Source organism: Clupea harengus, chromosome 8 (genome assembly GCF_900700415.2).
Source record: "Clupea harengus chromosome 8, Ch_v2.0.2, whole genome shotgun sequence".
Classification (NCBI taxonomy): domain Eukaryota; kingdom Metazoa; phylum Chordata; class Actinopteri; order Clupeiformes; family Clupeidae; genus Clupea; species Clupea harengus.
In genome coordinates this window covers 16,667,334-16,692,094 of record NC_045159.1, presented here as the reverse complement: position 1 = coordinate 16,692,094, position 24,761 = coordinate 16,667,334, and the positions used below count along the sequence as shown (strand labels likewise).

The following is a 24,761-nucleotide window of genomic DNA, read 5'->3' as shown; positions in this document are numbered from 1 at the left end:
GGAGGCATGGACATACAGATAGACAGAAAATACACAAGATGGATAGACATGCACTTAGCGATTACCGGTTGCTCTGTAGAGAAAGAGAAATGAAAGGATGAAGAAAAACAGAAAGAGGGATGAAGAGAGAACAAATCAGGGTCCCACGCCTGTAGATGTGTCTGGCATTGACTCTCACACTCGTCCATCTGAATTAAACACTTATTTTCCCTTGCCAGGCCAAGCGGCTGTCTAATTCGCCATGAACGGGCCGCTGACGTCATGGCAACCCCCTGCAGGCCCCGTGTCGCGTTGAGTCGTGGGCATTCAGCAGAAAACGCTTCCCATACCCCCGTCTGCATGTAGTAATGGGAGAAGTTGGCCTGTCTCATGCCCTCTCTGCATGGGTAATCTCCTAATGGATGCCTTAATTCAGGCTCCTGCTTCTCTGAACTTCCACGTCCAAACCAAGCATTGCGAGTTATTGTTTTAGATAATGATTTTACAGTTATTGCCTTCAAATAAGTATACTCAGCTACTATTACCACTTTCCTCTACTTAACAAACCTGTGCTGGGTGTGAACACTTGGTTAGCACACATTCTTATAGGTGAGGCCCTGACTTTGACTCAGTATTTCTTGAGCTGTATCTGTCTGTGTGTGGTACTACATAGGTGGTTTGCCATTGCTGGATGTCTTTGGATTGGTTTTTTATTCGGCGGGTCTGTAAGATTTCAAACTTTCAAATCAATCCAGTGCTAGTGGCGATGAGGGTTGGGTGACTCATCTCCTGCCCCTCATCGCTGGTCAGGGCCAACTCCTTGGGTTTTCAGAGAGCTTCGACGTTCCTGTTGCGTAATCGCTGCTCTGATCAAAAACTGGGGCTGTCTCTGTCAGATTTGAGATGGCTTCCAGGCCTGTTTTTTATCCTCTGTGATATATCTCACCTCTGTCTATCTTTCTCCTTTTCATTCTTCCTTCTTTCGTTCTCTCTGCTGTCTGTCTTTTTTGGGCTGTGAAATATGATTTCACGTCAAACACCCCACATTAAGGAAGGTTTTGTCTGCAGTGGCCAGTGCTCTTGTGCTAATGCAGGAGGGATGATGGATGATGTGAGGTGTTTGATTATGACTGCCAGGGAAGAGAGAGCCCCTCTGTCTTGGGCACTGGGTGCTCAGGCCAGGCTCTTCCAGGTGGCATCATTTGTACGGCGGCAAAGGACACAAACCTGCCAAAACTCAGCTTCATACCCGACCCTGGAAAGATCCACGTGTCTGGTCCTGGTCCTGGTCCTGGTTCTGGTCCTGGTCGGGATGGGCTCTAGCAGGGCTGGATTGGGTCCTCCTGTGTTGGCTGCTATCTGTTGATCCAAGAGTATGTCCCTCTGTGAGCATCTTACCCATTCTCCAGTGGGGTAGAGAGCGGGCGTGCGGTGCTGATGAGAGTATGTCCCTCTGTGAGCATCTTACCCATTCACCAGTGGGGTAGAGGTGAGAGTATGTCCCTCTCTGAGCATCTTACCCATTCTCCAGTGGGGTAGAGGGCGGGCATGCGGTGCTGGTGAGAGACAGCCAGAGGGAAGGTCAGTGTCTCTCCATTCTACTATCACAGCACCAAATATTGACCCTGAAAGAGAAGTCTTATCTCTCTGGTTGGCAGTGTGGTGTGTGGAGTTTGTCAAAGTGAAAAAGGAAATGCAGCCAGCGGCTTGTCCTCTTGTTCTCTAAGCTAACTAAACGTTATAATAGATATTGACAGAGTCAAAACGCTCTTGTGGATCAATGCAAAAAAGGGCTCTAGCATGGAGAGGTTTGAACTTTAAAAACGGTTTTCTCCACAGAAATCCATAAGAAGACGTCAGTGTGTTAAAATATATATATTTTTTTAGAATTTTTGTGAAAAATGTCAAGTAGAGGCTCTGTGGATATGGCATTCTGTTGGCTTTTGGAACCTTTAAAATGGTTGCAACTTTAACAAGAATATTTATATATTTTTGCGGTGTATTTTCCTCCAGGACAAAGATATATGGATCCATAAGATAGTTCCGTAGTATTTTTTTCTCCCTGGAGAAGCTCCATGTATAAAATAAACCACTTAAAGTCTTCTGTTCACTTACTCATTCCCCTGTTTCGGCAGACTGTCATCTACTCAGTGTGGATGGATAGTCAATTTGACCCAGCTGGTGGTGTATTGTGTGAGAACAACTGGGGAGGAAGAGCCAGTGCACAATAGGCTTTCATTAGGGCCCCTAATATGCACACTATCGAGGGGAAACTGAAACTGGTTGGGTGAATTAATGACTCCTATACTAAAAGCCTATCACATTGAATTATCTTTACTTCATGATTCAACACACACACACCAACATACATACACACACCTCAACCAACATACACACACACACCAACTTACATACACACACCCTCAACATACATACACACACACACACACACACACACACACACACACACACACACACACACACACACACACACACACACACACACACAGCAACATACATACACACACCTTCAACACACACACACACACACAGCCTCATCATGCACAAACACCCCCAACATGCAGACATACCAGCATACACACACAGATCCTTAACACACACACCCTCAACATACACACACACCCTTAACATACACACACCCTCAACATACATACACACACCTCAACACACACACATACACACACCAACATGCATACACACACCAACATACATACACACACACACACACACAGCAACATACATACACACACACACAGCCTCAACATGCACAAACACCCCCAACATGCAGACACACCAGCATACACACACAGATCCTCAACACACACACCCCAACATACATACACACACCCTCAACATACACACACACCAACTTACATACACACACCCTCAACATACATACACACACCCTCAACATACACACACACACACCAACTTACATACACACACCCTCAACATACATACATGCACACTCAACATGCACACACACCCACAAGGAGAGCAGGAAGGACCATGTGTGTGCAATATTCCTAATGGCTGCATCTTACAGTAAAGTGTTCCCTTGAAAAAGAGCAAAACAAGTAGATTAGATCAGATTAGATTAGATTAGATTCAACTTTATTGTCATTGGGCAGAGTACAGGTACAAAGCCAATAAAATGCAGTTAGCATCTGACCAGAAGTGCAAAAGAATAGTGTTACAGCTTTTCTCATTTCTCGAGTCATCCTTAACATTTTCAAAACGGTTAGTGCATTTCTCTAAGCTATTCGTACAAACAGCACTGCGCATGCTATTACCAGCAAAAACCTGTAACTTCCTCAAAATCTTTGTTTATAATAATAATAATTCATTTAATTTATAACGCACTCTATATTCACATGAATCTCATCTTTATGTCTCAAATTTAAACATCCAATGAACAAGTCAGTGCCATCAGAATAAAAAGTCATTGCGTCATTGTTTACAAATAAGAAGGGACTACTAGATGATGTGGAGGTTGATCTTAAATCTGATCTGAGAAATGTACCACAGCGACTGAGAAGAACTCTATTGACAGATTAGTGGAGGTTTAAGTAAGTACTACAGCACAAGTCATGCTATATCATACAGAGGTTGGCTTAGTCTCCCATTTCTAGTTAGTTGAGATGACAGAAATGGACGTAACACTTGTCTTGACCCCTACATCAAGCGACTGCCCTGATTGTGTCATAAATGTGTCTTGGTAGAGGCCATACCCCATCATTAGTGGCCATGACAGTTAATATCCAATGATGTAACAGTGTCAGACCATAATTATCGTTAATTGTCATGACAACTCTCTTAATGGTAGGTGCTATAATTAAGAGAGCTGTCATGATAATTACTGATAATGGTAGAATAACACGGTTAAATTGGTGGAAATGATCTGTCATGAAAACCTATGACAGTGTTCGACACCTCCCATGACATTTTTATGATATGGTTATGTTAGGCTTCTGGTGAAGGGTTCAGTTAATTTGTCTCTGAAAGCACCACTTCCTTTTGTTTTGGCCTGGCGTGCCATGGAGACCAGCCACTGTGCTGTTCTAAAAAGGAATCTTGGCCTTTGCCAATGATATATTCATTTGAACAGAAACATATTCTACCCGAATGTGTTTCCAACTAAATCATTGTTTCATTTTTGTGTGACAGAGCTTTTGTGGATCCTTGCCATGCACACCAGGGTTATCAAGCTGCTTGCTGGATGAGGCCCTCTTGCTTTCAATGACCCTGTAACCAAATGTCTGCCAACTTGCATGTTCCAGTGACCTTTTCAAAATCCCTGAGCCCTTCGGCCCTCATCCCTCTCCAGCCCTGTCTGTCGGCTCTCGGCCCTCTCCTCTCCTCTCCCCTTCTCTCCTCTCCTCTCCCCTCCTCTCCTCTCTACCCTCCTCTCCTCTCTCCTCTCCTCTCCTCTCCTCTCCTCGCTGGCTCTCTCTCAGACGCATTGAGCCATAGAGGAAGCACACACAATTGTGACCTTATTAACATGATGACTTTATTCCAGGATTTCCAGTAGACTAGTTAGGTTGTGTGTGTGTGTGTGTTTTAAATAAAAGGTGTTTGTTAACTTCAGATTACTACAAACCACAGATTAGGCAGACAGTTGTGATGCACAAAATCCTCTGTACTGAATGTATCACATCAGGAAAAAGCTAGTTACTGAGCAGGATGCTATAGGTCATGGTCTTGTAGGTGGAATAATGCTAAATGTAAACAAGGTAACCTGCCGTGACTGTGAATTGCATGTCATACATAATAGATGGTACAACTCGCTGGTGGTTAAGTCTGTTCACCGAATGGATGTAGGTCATGTAGAATGTGACATTTCCGTCTGTTGGTACCAGCTTGGAGCAAAAACGAAGATTGCAATATAACCACAGAGATATGTTGAGCCCAATGCTATACTTAGGAATGGCCATATGGAAGTTATACAGACTACATACTACAGGTCAACTTTTCAAATTTATATAGAAACTAAAGGTCATGCTAGAGCTTTGGGAGGAGAATAAAATGAACAACATGCACATTTGAGTCTCTGAGTCAGAACAAGACAGCTTTTGATTAGCAGGTTTAGCTATTCATATGATAACGAATTGATAATTCGGTGGTCGTTCTTGAGTCATATACCAGGCAAGAAAACGTGCGAAAACGCCCAGTTTGACTCCTGTTTCCTATAATCTGTATGGAGGGATCATCTGCATTTTCCAGACTTTAAGACTAAAGATTCAACCCTTTCGAATATGTGTGGACAAATGTATACACACTTTATGTATACACACTTTATGTATCCTTCAGCAATATTCCATTCAATGACTGCCTTCAATGACACAAACAAACCATTTCTTATAGATATTTGAAATACTATTGTAAAATACAAGCCTTGAAAATCTTGTTTTGTCGAATGGCCCTATCCATTTATTCCGACTCCGTAAGGACACACAGATCACTCTGTAGTGTTATTTAACAACAGGAAGGCAAACTGTACACAAAATATCCTTGGTAATCAGCACACGCAGTCAGACTTCCATGCTGCCTTCCAGTATGTGTGTTTGTGTGGTCTTTCACGTGGCGCGTCATCTTAGTCCCACTGAACTGGCAGGGCCCAATATTAGCATCTGGGGTGCCTTTCACTCTAAACCCCTTTTAGTTCACCTAATTACACTTCTGTTAGCCAGCCAAGCAAATGGCAGCCACCGCTACAGTGGCAGCCTAACCAGCTATGTATCTTTTATGGGCATGCTGATGCATTATTTAGATAACAATGTAGGGGGAAGCCATGCAGGGAGTGTATACTCAAGGGAAATAATATAGGAGTTATAGGATTGTGTTTATACTGCATGGACGTCTTGGTTACAACAACATGCTCTGCCGTATTCATATGAAAGGACCCTCTGTGGACCCTGAGGTCGAATTGGGACTGGTCTCCAGACTAGGGCTGAAATTCGACGTAGTGGCATTTTTTTTTTTTTAATCTGAAGAAGAAGAAATAAAGAAAGAAGAAAAAGGATAAGATGTTGATGATAACAACAATAAACATGGTCTTCATCTCTTATAGAGTTCAGAGCAGTATAAGTGTGCACATATAACACTTGAGTAGTCGCATAAATGGCATCCTCTGGAGCTGAAGGCCCCCATGCTTCTCTCTGTCTCTGCCTCTGTCTCTGCCTCTGTCTCTGTCTCTGTCTCTGTCTCTGTCTCTGTCTCTGTCTCTCTCTCTCTCTCTCTGTCTGTCTGTCTCTCTCTCTCTCTCTCTGTCTCTCTCTTTCTCTATGTCTCTCTCTCTCTCTCTATGTCTCTGTCTCTCTCTCTCTCTCTCTATGTCTCTGTCTCTCTCTCTCTATGTCTCTCTCTCTCTCTCTATGTCTCTGTCTCTCTCTCTCTATGTCTCTCTCTCTCTCTCTCTCTCTCTCGCAGGCCCTGGGTGTGAATTCCCTGCCTTGTCTATGTGATTGAGCTGGCTGGGCTTTGGAGCTTATTTCTCTGTGCTCCCTCCCTCTTCTATCTGATGCTCCCTCAGCCCCCCTGTCATCTTCTGAGATCCCCTCCGAGATGCTGCGTCTCAGGGAGCCAGTGGTCTGACGGTTATGGACCGGCCTGTCTTTTCCCTTTCTCTCTCTCTCTCTCTCTCTCTCTCTGTGAGAGTACCTTTCTCTCTGTGCGTGGTGGCTTAATGCACAGGTAGTCAGGAATGAAGGAGGGATTGATGGAAGTGTGGATGAAAGGAAGGAAGTGATAGAATGACAAATCGCCTGTCTAGACACACCCAAATCATCTGATTTAGCATACATGCATAACTGATCATTTTGAAATGCTCAGAAAGGTGAGCCCTGCGGTACCACCACAACTGGTGACATTTGATGTCATCACTCCCAACGAGTTAGCTTACGCTACGCCGCTGTCGCCGGTGTGGTTGTCTGAATCCATCTGGGTTGGGCGTAAGTGATGCACGGTGGAACAGCACAGCTGTCGGTGCTGGATGGAGGATGGAGATGACTCACTCACCACATTCTCCTGCCTCCACTTCAGTATTTCACTTTTTTAGCTCTGGTGAGCGATCACAGCAGCATTGGGAGAGGTCATCAGGTGCCCGTCTCAGTCACATGAGCGGCAGATACCGCTGGAAGTGTCATGTTTAGTCTCAGTGTAATTGCCATAATGACTGCCTCTGAGCCCAGGTGTTTCCCCCCATGCGTATCAGGGGCTTCCATAATGCGGTCTGGAAACACAATAAACCCCTGAACTCTAAACGCACACAATCTGCCATTATTAAAACTATTGGAAAGGGAGAGGTGGGTTTTACATTCAAGTGGAGGTTGTGGTTCAGATGGGGATATAACAGATTCGGAGTGAAATATGCGCTCCTGCGGATTAATTAAAGAGGGGGTTTAGCACGTCGGCCCTATTCCCACTCGCTTCCTCTTCCTCTTCATCTTCCTCTTCGTGTTCTCCGTGGAGTCGCAGGTAGAGCACAGCACACTCTCTCTCCCTCTCTCTCTCCCTCTCTTTCTCCCTCTCTCTCTCCCTCTCTCTCTCTCTCTCTCCCCCTCTCTCTCTCCCTCTCCCTCTCTCTCCCTCTCTCTCTCCCCCTCTCTCTCTCTCTCCCTCTCCCTCTCTCTCTCCCTCTCTTTCTCCCTCTCTCTCTCTCGCTCTCCCTCTCTCTCCCTCTCTCCCTCTCTCTCTCTCTTCCTCTTCCTGTTTCGTGTTCTCCGTGGAGGCGCAGGTAGAGCACAGCACATTTCTCTCTGAGGATTTTATTGCAGCCTTTTTGCAGCATTGATTAAGATATTACATCACCTCCCACGATATGTCATCATTATGACCCCACTATATTATATGGCTGTCTCCCTGAAGTCCCATCACATATTTCATGTGGATGTCATCTGCTTTAAATGGAACGAGGACCTCCTATCTCCCACATGATTGCACTCTGAATATTCCCATTTCTGCAACACAAGCGTAGTGATGACATTTGAGTGGAGTGGGTTTTATGTGTTCAGACATGTGGTTAGATATATAAGGCCTAAGCAGACTGCTTTGTCTTTGTGGTCCTTTCCTTGTGTTGAAAGACCACAGGTGTAGTATATTGATTATGCCTTGATTCACAGGTATCCCTTACTCTCAGACACCATTGACTATTCCAACTAAGACTTTGGTTCCAGCCCAGTCTTCCCCTAAAACAGTACTGGCTAACAGCCTATCAATATATCACCTCTCTTGAGTGTACGCCTCAACAAGGCAAAAACCAGGACTGTCCAGGCACGGTCAGGGCTTACCTCGTCCATTCGGGACCTCCTTAGGAAGCAGAATCCTCCATTGTGATGTATATATACAGTAGGCTTAGGCTACATAGTGATAACCCATATATTGATTCATGTGTCTCAGATGGTAATGTTGTAACATCTGCTTATGCTTCCCCACCCCCCACCCACACACACACACACACATTTCCTTGCTTCTCTCTCTTCACGAAATGTGTATCCATTGCTGTACTAGTGGTTTGTAGGTGTTATATGTGTTTTAAAAATGCATCTTTGATTTAACAAAAATGTTTAAAAAAATGTCTTCAATGGCATTCTGCAATGGCCACCATGTCCTGGTAATTAAGCGGATTTCAGACCCTAAGACCCCCACCACTCTCCAGCCTCTCCATTAAGGCTAAACATAAACATCCGTGGATACAGCACCTGCAGCTGCAGCTCAGCATGGATGTAATTACCAGCTTGGTGTCCAAAGCACTACAGCAGCCTCCTGTCTCTCCTGTCTCTCAGATTGAAAAACAAAACTATTTCAGTGTTTGTGGGGATCATTTCTGTCGCGTTGACTAGCCTCTGTGCACATACAGGAGAAATGTCTGTCAGTGTGGGGGCTGTCTGGGGGTTATCTGTGAACCCAGAGAGTTGAGTCTCTCTGTTTGCATTTGAATGTGTAAAAAGATAAAGATAATCACTTATTAAACTCAAAACTCATTTAGCTCCAGTGAATCAGTCATTTCATTTTGAGTGTATATTTAAGAGTTTACCTCTTCATACCTCAGTAAATATTTCAGCGTGGATTTGCTGGTGGAGTATGACTTGAAAGAAAGATGAGTTGAAGCACATGGCCATCTCTCTCCCTCCCTCCCTCCCTTCCTCCCTCTCTCTCTCTCTCTCTCTTTCTCTCCCTCCCTCCCTTCCTCCCTCTCTCCCTCTCTCTCTCTCTGGGTAAACTCTGTCAGACAGCCTGCTGATGATGCTGAGCTGGGCTCGCGTGCACAAGAGCTTTGTCCACAATTCCACCTGCTGCTCCGGCTGCTGGCCCTGGGGGAAGTCAGGCAGTAAAGCAGAGACATGCTGAATCATGCTTCTGCCTAAACTTCCTGGGCCAAAGCCTTTAGAAGTTTAGGAACCTTTTTTTTTTTTTGCTTTGTTTAGTTTTCGCTGTTGTTTTATTTTTGTGTGTGTGTTCTCCTTTCCCAAAGACTCCTTTATGCATCAGCAGTCTTTACCACTGAGCATGCTTGCTAGACCCATCAGCTCCTCTTCTCTTTGTCCTCCATTAGTTTGTGTTCAGCCTCTCCTCTCCTCCCTCGTGCTGAGTGCACCCCATCATGCACCCACTCGTCCCACGGCCTCTTTCCCTTGCTGCCTTCGTTCCGTTTTTGGCTTCCTACCTCCTCTCCTCCTCATTCCCTCTCTCCTCCTCTCCTCCTCATTCTCTCTCTCCTTCTCTCCTGCTTTCCTTCACTCTTCTTTTCCCCAGTCGTTATGTGTCTTTGATCAACAACATCTGAAAACATTTGTAGAATTTCTTCCTTGGGGCTCCATGCTGTACACAGGATGGGCAAAAAGCTAGCGTTTACAACAAACATTTTTTGTAGTTTTTTTGCCATTCATGGTGCGAATATGGAGGTTGAACTTCATCTGATAAAATGGCCTCATGGTTCCCATGTGGAGGGAAACATTAATACATTGAATTGAATTTAAACACATTTAGATGTGATATTATGATCTGACAGCTTTTAAGGTGCAACAGTGAGTTTTGTTAATCAGAAAGGTCTCCCTCAGGGCCATACTTTTGGAAACTTCACTCTGTCATGAGTCACAATTCTCCGGCATGAGTCATACTGCCAGCATAAACCATGTTATAAACATATTATGGCAGGTGCCATTTGCTGCCATACATTGGTAATTGATCCCTGTTATATCATCTGCTATCAACTGTCATGTCAACGACATTGCTTCCTTGAAATATCCATGAAATGATTATGTCAATCTTACGATGAAGGGGTCAAATTTCCTTATCTATACTTTTGATGTGATTGTATTTTTACTTGCACCCCTATTGCCAACATTTGCCCCTCGTTTTGTGATGTGGACGCTCAGTGAATGAAGTGATGTATGAGAAGCCATTTAGATTCTGTGAGCACTCCAGCTGAGGTCATTCAGACTGAATAGGCTGTGATAAGGCATTTCTCCTGAATAGACAAACTAAGAGGCTGCACTGCCAGAAGGCTGCAGGACACTGAGTCATTTCCCCCCACAGGAAAGGCCTGAATGCACCACTTCACAAAAACCTTGTGTTTTTGAATTGCACCATTAAGTACAAAGTAATAAACGAATCAGCAAGTGTACATCATGTATGTTTATACACTAATCGTAGCCCTAGCTTTGTAAGTATGAAGTGTGGATTTGTTTGTATCATTGGTACTCACTGTGTGCTGTTAAGATGAGATAATGGATCAGCATTAAAAAGAGTGACTGGCCCATGAATCTCAAGTGGCCACACATTAGCCAGTTTCACCTTGTCCATCTGCCTCTCACCGATGAAACAGCTGAGCCTGAGGCGTTGTGTGTGCGTCTAACTGAGCTCGTCTCTGTGCACCTGAATCCGAGGCCTGAGCTCTCGGCACATAAGTAGACAGAGGCTGGTTTAAACATGGCGCAGAGGGCCATGCTGACATGCCCAACAGACGGGGGTCAGAGCAGCTGGGTTTAGTGGGGGAGGCAGAGAAGGGGAATGTGCCAGGCTTTAGGTTGGGGGGGGGGTGGCAGCGGTGGGGAATGGGTGCCTGCTGTGTCCACTTCTGAGGTTGGCTGTTGGTCAGGGCCTCGCCAGAGGGGACCTGAGAGGTGTCGCTCGGTTCACCACGGACACAACCCATGGCTCCAGGCCCTGGCTGACCCATCACACAAGACAAATGTGCCGTAAAAAGTGAGCGTTTTGTGATCAGCCAATGGGAAGCATCACAAACAGGGCTGTGGGACATGCTTCAATCACAGCAGTAAATGTGATTATGAAAGGGGGCCATCGCCAGCGCTTCATCCATCCCAGTGTTTTCGCCCCAAGTGTTAAAGTGGTGTAATCAAAGGACGGAAAATTGGGGTTCAGTTCTCCAGTGGTTGGCGTGGTGACAATCAGATACTGTGGTAATCGATGGTGATATACGAGGCGCCAAACTCTCCCCATCAGGCAGCAAACAGGGCTGCTCTCATAAGCCGGGGCTTGTTTTCGTGCCACCTCACAACTCGGGGAATTGACAGCATATTGTCTTGCTCTGCTCGCCGCAGAAAGCCATAATCTCCCCACCTGTCCCCCCGCATCATTCGATAATGGCCGAGCCTGGCACTACCAAACGGATTAGGTAGAGTGACAAATGGATGTGGGTTAATCGCCGGCAGTGCTGCTGCTGCTGCTGCGGCCTCTGCCATTGCTGCTGCTCTCGCCGTTGGGCAGAGCTGTGTGTGTGTGTGTGTGTGTGTGTGTGTGTGTGTGTGTGTGTGTGTTTGTTTGTTTGTTTGTTTCTGTGCAGTAAGTTGCTCCACGCTCACCCCCACTCTCTCCTGCAATGCTTCATCATAGAGCCGAGCCGTCACTGACGGGAATCGCAAAGAGGGAGAGAGGGAGAGAGGGAGAGAGAGGGAGAGAGAAAGAGAGAGAGAAAAAGACCACAGAGTGTATCACAGCTGGGCTACACTGTTTGACTAACACTCGTCGTTCTTTTAACCTCGGCTATTTTAGTTACACACAGCTCAATGGTTGTTGCCAAATTTCGCTGTTCTGGCAGTAACTACATGAGTGAATGTGTCACCTTTATTTGAAGTGGCCGTAGGTAATGTGTACTTGAATAACCGACTAAAAGGATTTCATACAGTGGACGTCTCATGTAAGCACCCTATATGTAGTTATATGTTAGTAATCCTAACCTTACTTTAAACCAACTCTAACCATAAGTATGTCATGTAACAACAGGTACTTGTGTAAGAGGCACAATGTATTTATCAATTAAGTAATGTTGTTTGTGAGTCATTCTGTTGTATGATATAGCGTTTTGATATCCCTGTGAGAAACAAACTATTTCCAGGTGTTATTACATCAACTAAGATATTTCTGGCAAAGTTATAATGGTGTTTAACAAAGAAGGCAAATGGTAATGGCGTATGGTCTCAGCAAGTAAAACGACTCAACATTTTGCGGTGACATCCAGCAAACAGGATGAAAGGATTGAAAAGATTGGGGATTACAATTAATTTCCAAGAAGTTTTTTTAGTATTCTAGAAAGTAACCTTAATATTTCATAAGCCCATTGGTAAAATGGTGAGTGTGCCCCATATGCTGTTACTCCAGATTCAGGTCTAGGGGAGCCCGGTAACAAAAGGAAAAAAAAAAGAGGCCAAGCACAAACACCGGCAGCTCAATGAAAAATATATTTAGCATGGATTTACTTGTGCATCCACAGATCCACCGCAGTCACAATGTTTTCTTTGTGGCGAAGTCCTGACAAATGTCCTGATAAATGAGCCAGCCCATCACCAGCGGCCCCGGAGCACCAAACACTGAGGACGTTTTGGGAAAACTGAGGAATACTTCAATTGAAAACTTTCAGAATTCAAGTCAAGTCAAGTCAGACTGTACTGAAGAAAGAGTCTCAAGCAAAGCACTTGAAGATCTCGTCCTCCCTGCAGCCATAGCTTTGGCTGAAATTGTGATGGACAAGGAAGCGGCCGACACACTCAAGACAGTTCCATTATCAAACAGCACAGTGTCCCATTGGGTTGATGATATGTCCATTAATATTGTAACAAGTGGGGGATAAAATGAGGCAAGCAGGTGAGCTCGCTTGCAGTTAGATGAAATGACAGATGTTAGTGGGGAGGCTCAGCCCCTGGCCTTAATGTCTTTGTCTTAAAAGGGAATCTTTCAAATGGTTTTCATTTAATAATCAGCTGTATTAGATACTGATAGTTAAATATGACTTTAATAGAGAAAATTGAGGAGAATCATCAACATGCATGAGTGAGGGGTACTATTGGCATGGCAAAATAGCTCAAGGGGACATAAGACAAAAAGGCTGGGAACCATTGTTATAAAGTATGACTCAAATGCTCGGATCAGTTACCCAAAATGCAATGCAGTTGATCAATATTCCACACATAGTGCAGTCTGATTAATGTGAGGGACTGCTAAGGAATTGGGAATTGTTTGATGGTGTTTTGTTTCCATCACTGGAATAAAACATCAGGTATCTTATTTTGCTGCGTTCTGTGCTTCACCAGTGCGTTCGAGGTTCACAGGCCTGTCAATGCGTAGCCTGATGCAGACCCTAGGAGAGCTCTTGACAGGCCCTTTTTCCTCTTCCCCTCCTCGCTCACCGGGTATCTGAGAGCCTTCAGCAGCAGCGGTAGCAGCAGTAGCAGTAGCGGAGGCAGTGGCAGCAGCAGCAGCAGCAGCAGCAGCAGCAGCAGCAGCTCTCACGCCTGCTTTTTTTTAGCCGATTAATCAAGGCAGCGTCTATAGACTTGAGCGAGAAGGAGTGGCTCGCTGTTATTCTCATGCGCAGAGGTGTCATCGCTCTGGAAATCTGCCGCACACACAAACACACACACACACACACACACACACACACACACACACACACACACACACACACACACACACACACACATGCCTATTTCTCAGCCCGTCTCGCAAGTGGTGTGGTCGAAGTTGCCTGAGAGAGGAGTGACAACAGATATCATTGCGCCGTCGCACCTAATTCAGGCAGCAATAAAAGTTGACTGCGTTGAGAGGTGGTGGGGAGGGGAGGGGTGGGGTGGAGTGGGGCTGGTGTGTGGTGAGGCACGCGTGACTGAGCTGTGATAATTGAGTTTATTTTAGGGGTTGGCAGTTGGGTTCAGCTTTATCCGTCGGTGCTTGCTGTCACTTCTCACTTCAAATTCAGACGTGGCATGGCCACCTCTTTTAGGTCAGAGTTGGGCGCGAGAAGCGTGAGTCGCTCTTGCTTCACTCACTTGGGATTACTGTTGGGATACTGTCGGAATAAATCGGGCTTGTGTCTGTTTACTCTTGTTGCAAGTGCCCATATTCCAGCGCTTCAGGGTGACGGGTGAATTCACCGACAAAACAGGAAAGAAGAACATGTTCATTAGAATGAGGTGGTTGCTAAGCGTGAGCTTTGTTAGGGATTCCAACTGTCATATGCTGGTTTCCAGAGAGGGGCATCCTCTTGGCAGGATCTGGCCCTGGACCTGAGATTCATTCCAGTTTCAGATGCCATCTTGATTGTGTCCCTATAGCCTGTCTGAATTGATGTTTTTAAAATGAGACTTAGCTCAATGGAGAAAAAGGACTTGTTATTCCTGTTGATTGCTTCAGTGCTTTAGCATTGCGTTTGAACACTAACACTCAAACCAGAAGATCTCGTGTGGGATAAGCTTTGCTCTACGTCCTTTCTGATTTGTGTTCATACCGTCTGTTCCAAGAAGATTTAATTGACACGAAGAGGAAACTATATGGACGTGATGTGACGTTTGGGGAGCGAATACTAGCATCAGCAGATATGCTAAGGCTAATTCCGAAAGAAACCCATAATCCGTCTGCTTTTAATTATTCAATCTTATGGCGGCAACTGAGGGAGCTAACTAAAAGAGAGAGAGAGAGAGAGAGAGAGAGAGAGAGAGATGGGATGAAGGGGATTAGGCCTCTGCGGAGTGGCTGCGTGTCAGCCTGGTTCATGGCTCTCTCTTTCTCTCTTTCTCTCTCTTTCTCTCTCTCTCTCTCTCTCTCTCTTTCTCTCTGCCCCTTATTACTCCCACTGTTTTCAAGACCCTCCTGCCGTTGCATGTGTGAACTCATCTCGACATTGTCTCTCACTTTTAGTAAGCCTGCAGAAACAGAATTGCTTTCCGTGCCGGGGAGAGGCGACTCTGTAACAGTAAACGAGTGAGAAAAGCAAAGCAAAATGCCTTTTTTTTATCACGCCATGCGCATGTAGCACAGAACGCAGTCCAGCGAGTTATAGATCTCTCTTGGGCTGCTAGCTTTCTGGCTTGTCTCTGTGTTGAGGTTTCCAAGGCAGATTTTGAATGTGAAAAACCTCTTTAGAAACAAAAGACTGTCTTAGAACAGAAGGATCTGAATGTGATTGATAAATTGTATGGTGTTTGCAGAATTCACAGAGTAAAACCATTCAGCCATTTGATTGGAGAGGAAACAAGACTACCAAAATATTAAATGCTCATTCCTGCAATTACCTGTTGAAAGACACGTCTATCAGGCCACAATGCATTAGGGAGCAAAAGATTTTGTCACCAATGAACGCATTGTACAGCTAGCCACATGCATTATCACACAAAACACACACACACACACACACACACACACACACACACACACACACACACACACACACACACACACACACTGCACTCCCTAGGGCAATCATACCTTGATTGTATGCCAAAAAATATTCTCTTCCACACTGGACAAAATGTAAGTAAGTCTCTTTATCATTTCAGCCATAACTTGAGAATGATTTTGCTGTATTCAAATGCAGTTTTATCATGAGGTGTTACAGAGCTGCATTATTACAGGGCTGTGATCCAGCTCCCTTGAGAAAAATGAACCTTCTTTTGCCCACTCTGATGAAAGATTATGCAAATTGCTATTCCCTTATTACCAATGTGCCTAAAAGCCTGCTACAAACTGTTGGAAAGTGAAAATCACTTTAATGAGTATAATTATGCTTTGACTGATTTTGGTGTTGCTTGTTTATTTGATACTTTAATAAAAAAAAAAAGTGATTCTTTCAAAACTACATAGCAATATGTGTCCTTCTGTCTGTTATTTGCTGCGTCTAATGTCCAACCAAACAGACCCCACCATTTGAAGTCATTCCAGTGGAGAGGTTCTACTACTGCATCTCCAAATGGGTCCAATCCACCTCCTCATCACCAATGAAAATGATCTGAACCTGCTGGGTTTCCCCAGTGAAAGCTATTTATTTGGTTATTTCCCATGCCATTGTGCATAGCAGTATACGGTAATGTGCTTGGGTGTATTATCAAGATAATTATACAAATTTCACATTGCCTCTTGCAAATGTCTTGCAAATTGCAAATGTCTCTTTTCACTTTCCCTCTGAAGAGCTTCTCGACCCTATGACTCACTGGGCTCAGGAGGCTGTGGGTACTCAGGTCAAATAGAATAATTGACTAATTGGCTAATTGCTGACATAAGTGCAGCATAGGATCAATGGGGGACTTGAATATTCTAGAATTTTCAGACAAGCTACCACAGGTACTCATCCTGGCCGAGCCTTGTAAGAGGCTCTGAGACTCATAGGCAATCACAAGCCACTTAGTATTCTGGGAGAGTTTTCTTCACTTAATAATTCTCTACCTGCCTCACATCTTAGTTGTTGTGGAAATGCATGGAAGCAAATGTCTGACTGTTTTTTTTTCTTTCTTTCTTTTCCATTGCATTTACTACCAAATGCAAATGTTCCGAATGCATGAATAACAAAACGTGTTAAGGATGAAATACACACTGCAGCCAAATAAATGTGGTGCCTATTTCTAGGGAATCCAAGGCATTACTCTTGTGCCTGTGAGAAATTAAGGAAATCTGCATAAGCTTCATCGATTACCTGCACATCCAGCCAAATGAGTTTAGGGGGGCGCTCCAACAAGATGGGTTAGTGATACCCACACCGGACATAATGAACTCCTGAGCTCTCCTAAGAGATAGAAATCTCTAATATCCGCATACAGGTGACTTTCTCCAGGCCCATTATGCAGCCCGGATATAACAGGATGAGATCAAAGTCTTTTGGACTAGGGAATATCTTACTGCAAAACATGTCGTGAAAGTCTAGCTTTCCAAAGGAAACGTGGAAGATTTCTGCCAGATCTTTAGATGTGGGTGGAAGGAAGCAGTTCCTACCAGCCGTTCAGAATTCAATGGAAACATTGTGTGGAGATATTTCCAGAACCCAGTTTATCTCTTTGTTCGATTTGATGTACATTGTGATAGGCTTTTCCTTCTCTTACACAAACACGTATGAGTTGCAGATCAGTTTGGTGAGCAATGAGACAGCATGTGGCAGTCCATTGTGGAGCACACATGTGCTCTGAGTACAAGCTGTTCAAAGATCCCTGTCTAAATCCCATTGGGATCCAATGCGCCTTTTGTCTTCTGAGAGCAGCACTTCAAGAAAATGTGTGCGGTTCTATTATTAGACAACTTTAACATCCACGTTATAAACTCTAAACGGGTTGGTGGAACTTCCGTCCGTGTTAGATTGCAAATGGGTTGGTGGAGGTTTATGAAGCAATTCTCATCGAGAAAACATCTGTCCATTTCCTATTAATGTAAAGCATCAAGTTAAAAGATCAAAACTCTTGACTTCACTTTACATTGACAGCCTGCTTTACCAATCTGAGAATCTAAACTGCTCTCGGTATTAAAATAATCTGATGGACTTTCCTGAGAGGCTGAAGATATCAGTATTCTTGGATATTAACAGGCATAGATTTGTATGTTATAAACACAGCTCTAAATATACTCCCGATGCAATCTATGCATGGGAACTGATCTCGGGTGGTTAATGGTTTATAGATAACGCCCAGGCTATTTCTGTACTGCAAGTGAAGACCATCAACTGTAAGGATTAGATTGTTCACACTTGCTAAAGCATATGAATGAGGCAAGCGAGATGGAGAGATAGAGTGTGGGAGAGAGGGGGGATGGTAAGATAGAGAGGAGAGAGGGGGTGGGGGAGAGAAAAAGATAGAAAGAGAGATAGATAGAAAGAGAAAACTGTTCTGTGCTGGTCATTTTAAAGGTGTTGAAAGAAAGAGATAAACACATACATATACTGTACATATATATATATACAATACATACATATATACACATATGTAGTGTGACAGAAAAGGCTGTTTACAGTGTTAGACACTGAAAACATGAGAGATGAAGAGTGTGAGAGAGAGGAAGAGATAGAAAGAGAGAAGGGGGAAAAGCAAGAGAGAGGTGAAAGAGAGAGAGAGGTGGAAAAGAGAGAGAGAGGGGGGTAAGAGAGAGAGGTGGGGAAAGAGAGAGAGGGAGCACTGCTTCCAGTGCTGTGATGTTAAATACAGTCATTGGCATGATGGCCAGCGGAGTACGGGTCAGCTCCAGAAGGACCCCATAATGGGGAGCAGTGCCCTGGAAACAAGCCATCCAGAGGGGCTGACCCAGTATGCAAAGAATGGACCATACCAATCCTGGTGGGAATGATTTGACTCTTTCCATCGTTACGCAGTGTCCAACCTAAATGTCCCCTGACCTATTTATAATGTCCATGCACACATTTGCACAGGGCTCGTTATAAACGTCCGTGTCTGACTTGGGCGCTGCGGATGTGTGCTGCATGAAGTGGACGTGGGCTTCTTGGGTGGATTATTTTAATTGCATCGCCTGAGCACCGTCCTCAGCCATTAACAGCCCCACTCGAGTACCACGTGTAATTGGCCGTGGTCGTCCTCTCGAGATGGAGTGATGGCAGCAGGATGGGATGAAACCATCTTCAAGAGGGCCCATCTAACTCTGCAGACAGCGTCGGGCATTAAAGTCCCCGAAGTGTGGTGTCTCACTAAAGATCAACCGCTTCACATATTGGTGTGTCTTCAAGGTATTAAGTGTGCTGTGATATTGGTGTGTTTCCTGTGAAATTAGTAGGGATGGAAATTGTGGTGCCTTTTGATGTCGGGCCAGTTCCACACCAGTGGTCCGCAGAGGCAGAGACGGTGGCTCATAATTAACCACTAAATGCAAAGCAAGCCTGTTTACGAGAACAGGGTACTGGAATTACTGATATTACTGATTCCATTGCAGGGCAAATATGACAGCCACCTCCACTACACATGAGTACAGTTGGAACAACCCTGCATGTTTAATATTAATCCCCATGAAGGGGACCGAAAATGTTTATTGTTGTGATGTGTATGGTGTACAGTGATAAACATTGTTTATGAAAAAGTCCTAATTTTATCGATGTATAGGATTTCTGTGTACTGGTGTACTTTACTGTAGAAAAACCATCATGACACACACCTCTACCACAAGTGATTTAGGAAAGCTACCAGGACACACACCTCTACCACAAGTGAGTTAGGAAAGCCATCATGACACACACCTCTACCACAAGTGATTTAGGAAAGCCATCATGACACACACCTCTACCACAAGTGAGTTAGGAAAGCCATCATGACACACACACCTTGACCACAAGTGATTTAGGAAAGCTACCAGGACACACACCTCTACCACAAGTGATTTAGGAAAGCCATCATGACACACACCTCTACCACAAGTGAGTTAGGAAAGCCATCATGACACACACCTCGACCACAAGTGATTTAGGAAAGCTACCAGGACACACACCTCTACCACAAGTGATTTAGGAAAGCCATCATGACACACACCTCTACCACAAGTGAGTTAGGAAAGACATCATGACACACACCTCGACCACAAGTGAGTTAGGAAATCTACCAGGACACACACCTCTACCACAAGTGATTTAGGAAAGCCATCATGACACACACCTCGACCACAAGTGAGTTAGGAAAGCCATGACACACACCTCGACCACAAGTGAGTTAGGAAAGCCATGACACACACCTGTAAAGAGTTGGACTCTTCACAGTCACAGTTGCTGTTTTTATAATTGCATTTTTATTATTCAACAACTCTCCCTGCAGCTCTCCCCATTGAGAGGCTAAAAGAATAATGTTCTGTTGAACTGCATGCAACGCCTCAGCTCACTCACAGTAAAGAGAGAAGCAGAGCAGTCTCTCTCTCTCTCTCTCTTTCTCTCTCTTGCTCTCTATCTATCTGTCTCTCTATCTCTATATCTCTCTCTCTTTCTGCCTGCAGAGAACACAAGCAGAGATCCCTCACTTTTTTCATTCTTATTCAACACATGCTAGCGCTGGATAATTCATAGAATCCACAAGGACATCACATCAGCCTTGCAATTAAAAAAAGGATTCCAGTGTAGCAGTGGGTAGGCACTGGAGGTAGGGAGGGAGGCCTCTGTGTTCGACAGCATCCCTGCAGGAGAGGCAGAGGCACCAGCCCAGCTCTGCACGTGCATCTAGAGGAGAGCAGAGATTATCTAACACTCCACGCCAAGGTTTCTCGTGTCGCAGGGAAGCAGCGCATTCACGTGCAGAGGGTTGGGTCCACGGTGTCTCTCTTTCTCTCTCTCTCTCTCTCTCTCTCTCTCTCTCGATAACGCGTCTTCTTGCCACCCTCTCATCCTCACCAGCACACTTGAGGTCCTGGATGAATGGGAAAGTCTGATCCAGTCTGATCCGGAGGTTTCCAGAAAGTTTCCTAAAGTCTTTTTCTATTTGTTGTGGTGGATTTAACCAAAGGAGCCCTCCCTGGATCAAACCGACTGAGTCATGACTGAGTGCAAAGCTTCTCCAAAACTGCTGTTGTTGCTGAGAGTATAATCTGTGTTCTCATGCAAAACAGCACTACGAGTGTTAATCATGCTATGTGCAGTGAGGGCGTGTGCAGTGAGTCCTTGTTAAGCTATAGATCAGGATACTATGTAACTATACTATGGATTCTCAAATCCATAAATGAATATACAACATCAAGATGATGTTCTTGATAACACCTCAATACACAGATAGAAGTTTGGAGCAAAGCATTACACAATGTTCAGTTTTGGTGTCATGCATTAAAAAGGACAAAATGTGTGTGTGTGTGTGTGTGTGTATGTACGTATGTGTTAAACTGTCTGTCCCAGGATAGCACTGCATGTACTTTTAGAGGTGATCCAACATGAGAAAGTGTTCCGCAGTCATCTGTCTCCCGCCATCCACTTAGTCGCACTTTCACCTGACGTGATCCCTACGCTTTTAACTTAACCTCATCTAATATTGAAGCACTTTTGAAAGGTAGTTGAAAATTCCTGGAATACACTCTGGTAAATTGCTGTTCTTTCCCCGTAATCTGCCAGTCAGGCCTAGTAACCCATATGTGTGGTCTATTCTGACTTTCAGGACTATACGTTGACCATGTACTTCCAGCAAGCCTGGCGGGACAAGCGGTTGTCCTACTCCGAGATTCCCCTCAACCTCACCTTAGATAACCGGGTGGCGGATCAGCTGTGGGTTCCGGACACCTACTTCCTAAACGACAAGAAGTCTTTCGTCCACGGAGTGACGGTGAAGAACAGGATGATCCGCCTGCATCCCGACGGCACCGTACTTTACGGCCTGAGGTAAAGGAAGCCCGACACACTTCAGATTAAGTGTACTTATTATAGTTTACTTACATAGGTAAGAAATGACACTAGGTATTATCAGATTTTACTAAGCCTAACTCTAACCCTAATCTCAGGTACATCTTCTTTCAACATATACTAATATAAAACATACACAGTTGTTATTAATGATTTAAGACACTTCCTATGACCAGAAAGTCTTTGTAAAATGAGGCCAGGAAGACAAAGAAAACATGCAATTGCACTCCCTCTTGCATGATATTGCTGAAATATTTATTTATGTAAATCATATCGGTTTTTTGGCACAACCAAAACAAATGTGGAAGAAGGTCCTTTAACTAGTGTCTGTGTCATAATGACTTTGCAAAGAAACATTGCAAAATGAGAGAAATTGCTGATGAAACTCCATTGCAGTCCATATAGCCCCCTGAAATTACAACAAAAGATGATATATACTATATATATAATTATATTTTATCACTCTCAATGCACCATGTCTTGTGTCCCCACTCTTGTATCTGTGAAATGCTATGGACCTACTAAAAAGCAAACATGCTAAGGGATGGTGTTTTGTCTGACACATGTGTTTTCATTAACCTTACAGTAGCTTATTGTTGTTCTCTCTTGCAAAATGGCAAATATTTGCATCCCATCCGAAATCCCATGTATCACAACTAGCCATACCCACGCAAAGGTCAAAGAGGTCCACATTTGTATATGAAGGCCAGTTCAGCATTCGGTCCCGCAAAAGGATTAATGCAGCTAGTGTATTATTGGAACATCAACCTTTTTGCATATTACTAGGAAAACACCACACTCCTAAAACAGGATAAATGTGCAATTTGTTTTTTTTTCATCAGATTCGCTGGGAAAATGTTAACTTTTTAACAGGACAGAAAAGCCTCCAATTCAAAGTGACACAAAACTCTTTGGGAACAAACTGCAATGGGGCACCAAACACAAACAAGTAGAGGAGCAAACATCAGGCCTCTCGTAGAATTTGAAATGAGATTGAGAGAGACTAATGTTGCTGATAACTGACAGGCATCATGTACAAATACGTGATGAATATTCAATCGCCCAAACTCATTTATTTGCTGTTCTACTGCCAACGCTCGGCCTTGGCGTGGTGTTAGAGCACAAAGCAAATACGCGAGGCTGTCATTGTGTATTTGTCTCGCAATGACATTCACAAATATCAGCTTAGATGGATACTGTTTGCTGGGGTCATATTCTGAATTCAGCTCGTCTGTCCAAGGGCACGTCTTCAAATAAACAATCAAGAAGCATAAGTGCAATAAGCACACACACACAATCTTTGGTTTGAGTAAATAGTCACTCTGTTTTAAATGTAAAGTCGTACAATTTTTTAGTTTAGGGACAGAGGAATATGTAGCATGTAACACTTAGATATGATTTTTTTTTCATTGTATGCAAAGAGTAGCATGTAGCTTCAGACTTTAGGACTTAGGCTGTTACGAAGTATAACATCGAAAATAGTCTCTCTGTTTGGGAAAAATAGTCACCCTGTTTGGGGAAAATAGTCACTCTCACATTGTTTAGCTGTATTTCCAAATTGAAAAACAGTTTAAATTAATGAAACGCAGAAGTTGTGTAGCTCCTCTTCGATCATGTTTGTTCTGAGTGTGGCAGTTGCCATGACCTTGATCCCTTGGTGTTGCCCCTGGGGTTGGCCCCCTCGTGTGACCTCACACCCTGTCTCAGTGTGCGCTGCGTAACACAGTCACAGCGGAAACCGATCTGGGATTTACACACCAGCGGTCATGCGTTGAGACAAACAGATGGGTCTCATATCGTCGACTTGCAGCGTATAACCCAAAAGCACTTAGTTATTCTTTAAGTCGCACAGCTCAAATCTGCCCGAGGTTTATATTTGAAACAAACATCAAGAATCGTTAGTACACCTAGTGCAGATGGGAGAATGCACAGATCCACACACACGCAGAAACACAGACACATCGACACGCACACACTTTATCAGTGTATATCTGTGAATAGGCTTCATTCATTTACAGATCATTTCCTTTGAATGCCCTCGAGGCTCCTGCCAACTGCCTCTGTCTGAAGCACGGAGATCCGAATGTTGTTGGCAAGGAGCGCACGATTTGCCACTTGATTAAACATTTGGGAGTCAGGTGCCTGAGCTCACCTGCAGATGAAATCTCCAAGGGAAATGGATGCTGACACTAGACATATGAGCGCGAGCAAACCGCTCTGCCCTTGTCGTGACCCGTAAGGCAGTTCACCTGGAGTTTATTCTCCCGCTAAAGCGCCATCACTGTCCAATTACCAGGCATTAGAGGGATGATGTAGAGGCGCTGCCCGTCCCGCCATCTTCCTGACTGATTGGTTAATGCTGCCATCCGGCCTCTCTGACAGCCTGCCATAAATTATTCAGACAGTATGGTATGTGTTTCTGACAAATACCGCGTGTTTGTAGAAGGGAATGCGTTATGCTAAATAACAACTTCTAATTACATGGTGATGTATACGTGGAGTTAATTAGATGGAAATAGATGATGATTAGCTTCAGATCCTGAGCCAAAGTAGGTGGGAGTCATATGTTGGAAGCATATTGATGTGCGTGTAACTACAGACATGCAGTACCTAGTTGTCAAGGTACTACATGTGTTTTTTGTGTCCGGGATGCTTTATGTTCACTGTGAAACCGAAGCCTTTATTTTGCCATGTTTTTTCAGTGAAATATTAAGTAGATTTAAGCAGGGATTCATGGGTAATTAAGGGGTTGCCTTCTATATACCAACAGATTAAGGGGAAATCAGGGGAGGTTATTTACAAATGAAGGATCCCTTGATACACATTAAGGGGTGTTGGATGGTTTAAGGGAAAGTCGAGATGAATATAAGTATATTTTAAGCAGTTTTTTTTTAGGACGTGCTGTTTTGGTATTGCCTGTAATCCTTGGGAGAGGGTTAGTGAGAGTATCCTGTTGGTTCTCCAGTGGTGGTCTTGTATGAGAGACAGAAGGGAGGACAGGGCAGTGGCAGATGGAGCCAGTGTCTTCCCTTATCCAGTTGACCAACGACTGGGAAGGATTTAGTGTATTTGTGCATTCAGTCAGACTTGAGAGTGTTTTTAATGGGGCATATCAGGGTCAGAGGAATGTATGAATCATGTAGCAGTTCAGATATAATTTATATAGAGAGAGTACATATATATA

General features: G+C 44.2%; 1 protein-coding gene across 1 annotated transcript in view; it reads left to right on the top strand.

The window, feature by feature from the left end:
• LOC105900357 (gamma-aminobutyric acid receptor subunit beta-2-like) overlaps nt 1-24,761 on the top strand; it is a 48,979-nt gene that overhangs the window by 2,340 nt on the left and 21,878 nt on the right. Inside the window, exon 4 of the mRNA XM_012827642.3 lies at nt 21,336-21,556. Coding sequence (XP_012683096.1) covers nt 21,336-21,556 — 221 coding nt within the window. The remainder of the gene's footprint in view (nt 1-21,335; nt 21,557-24,761) is intronic.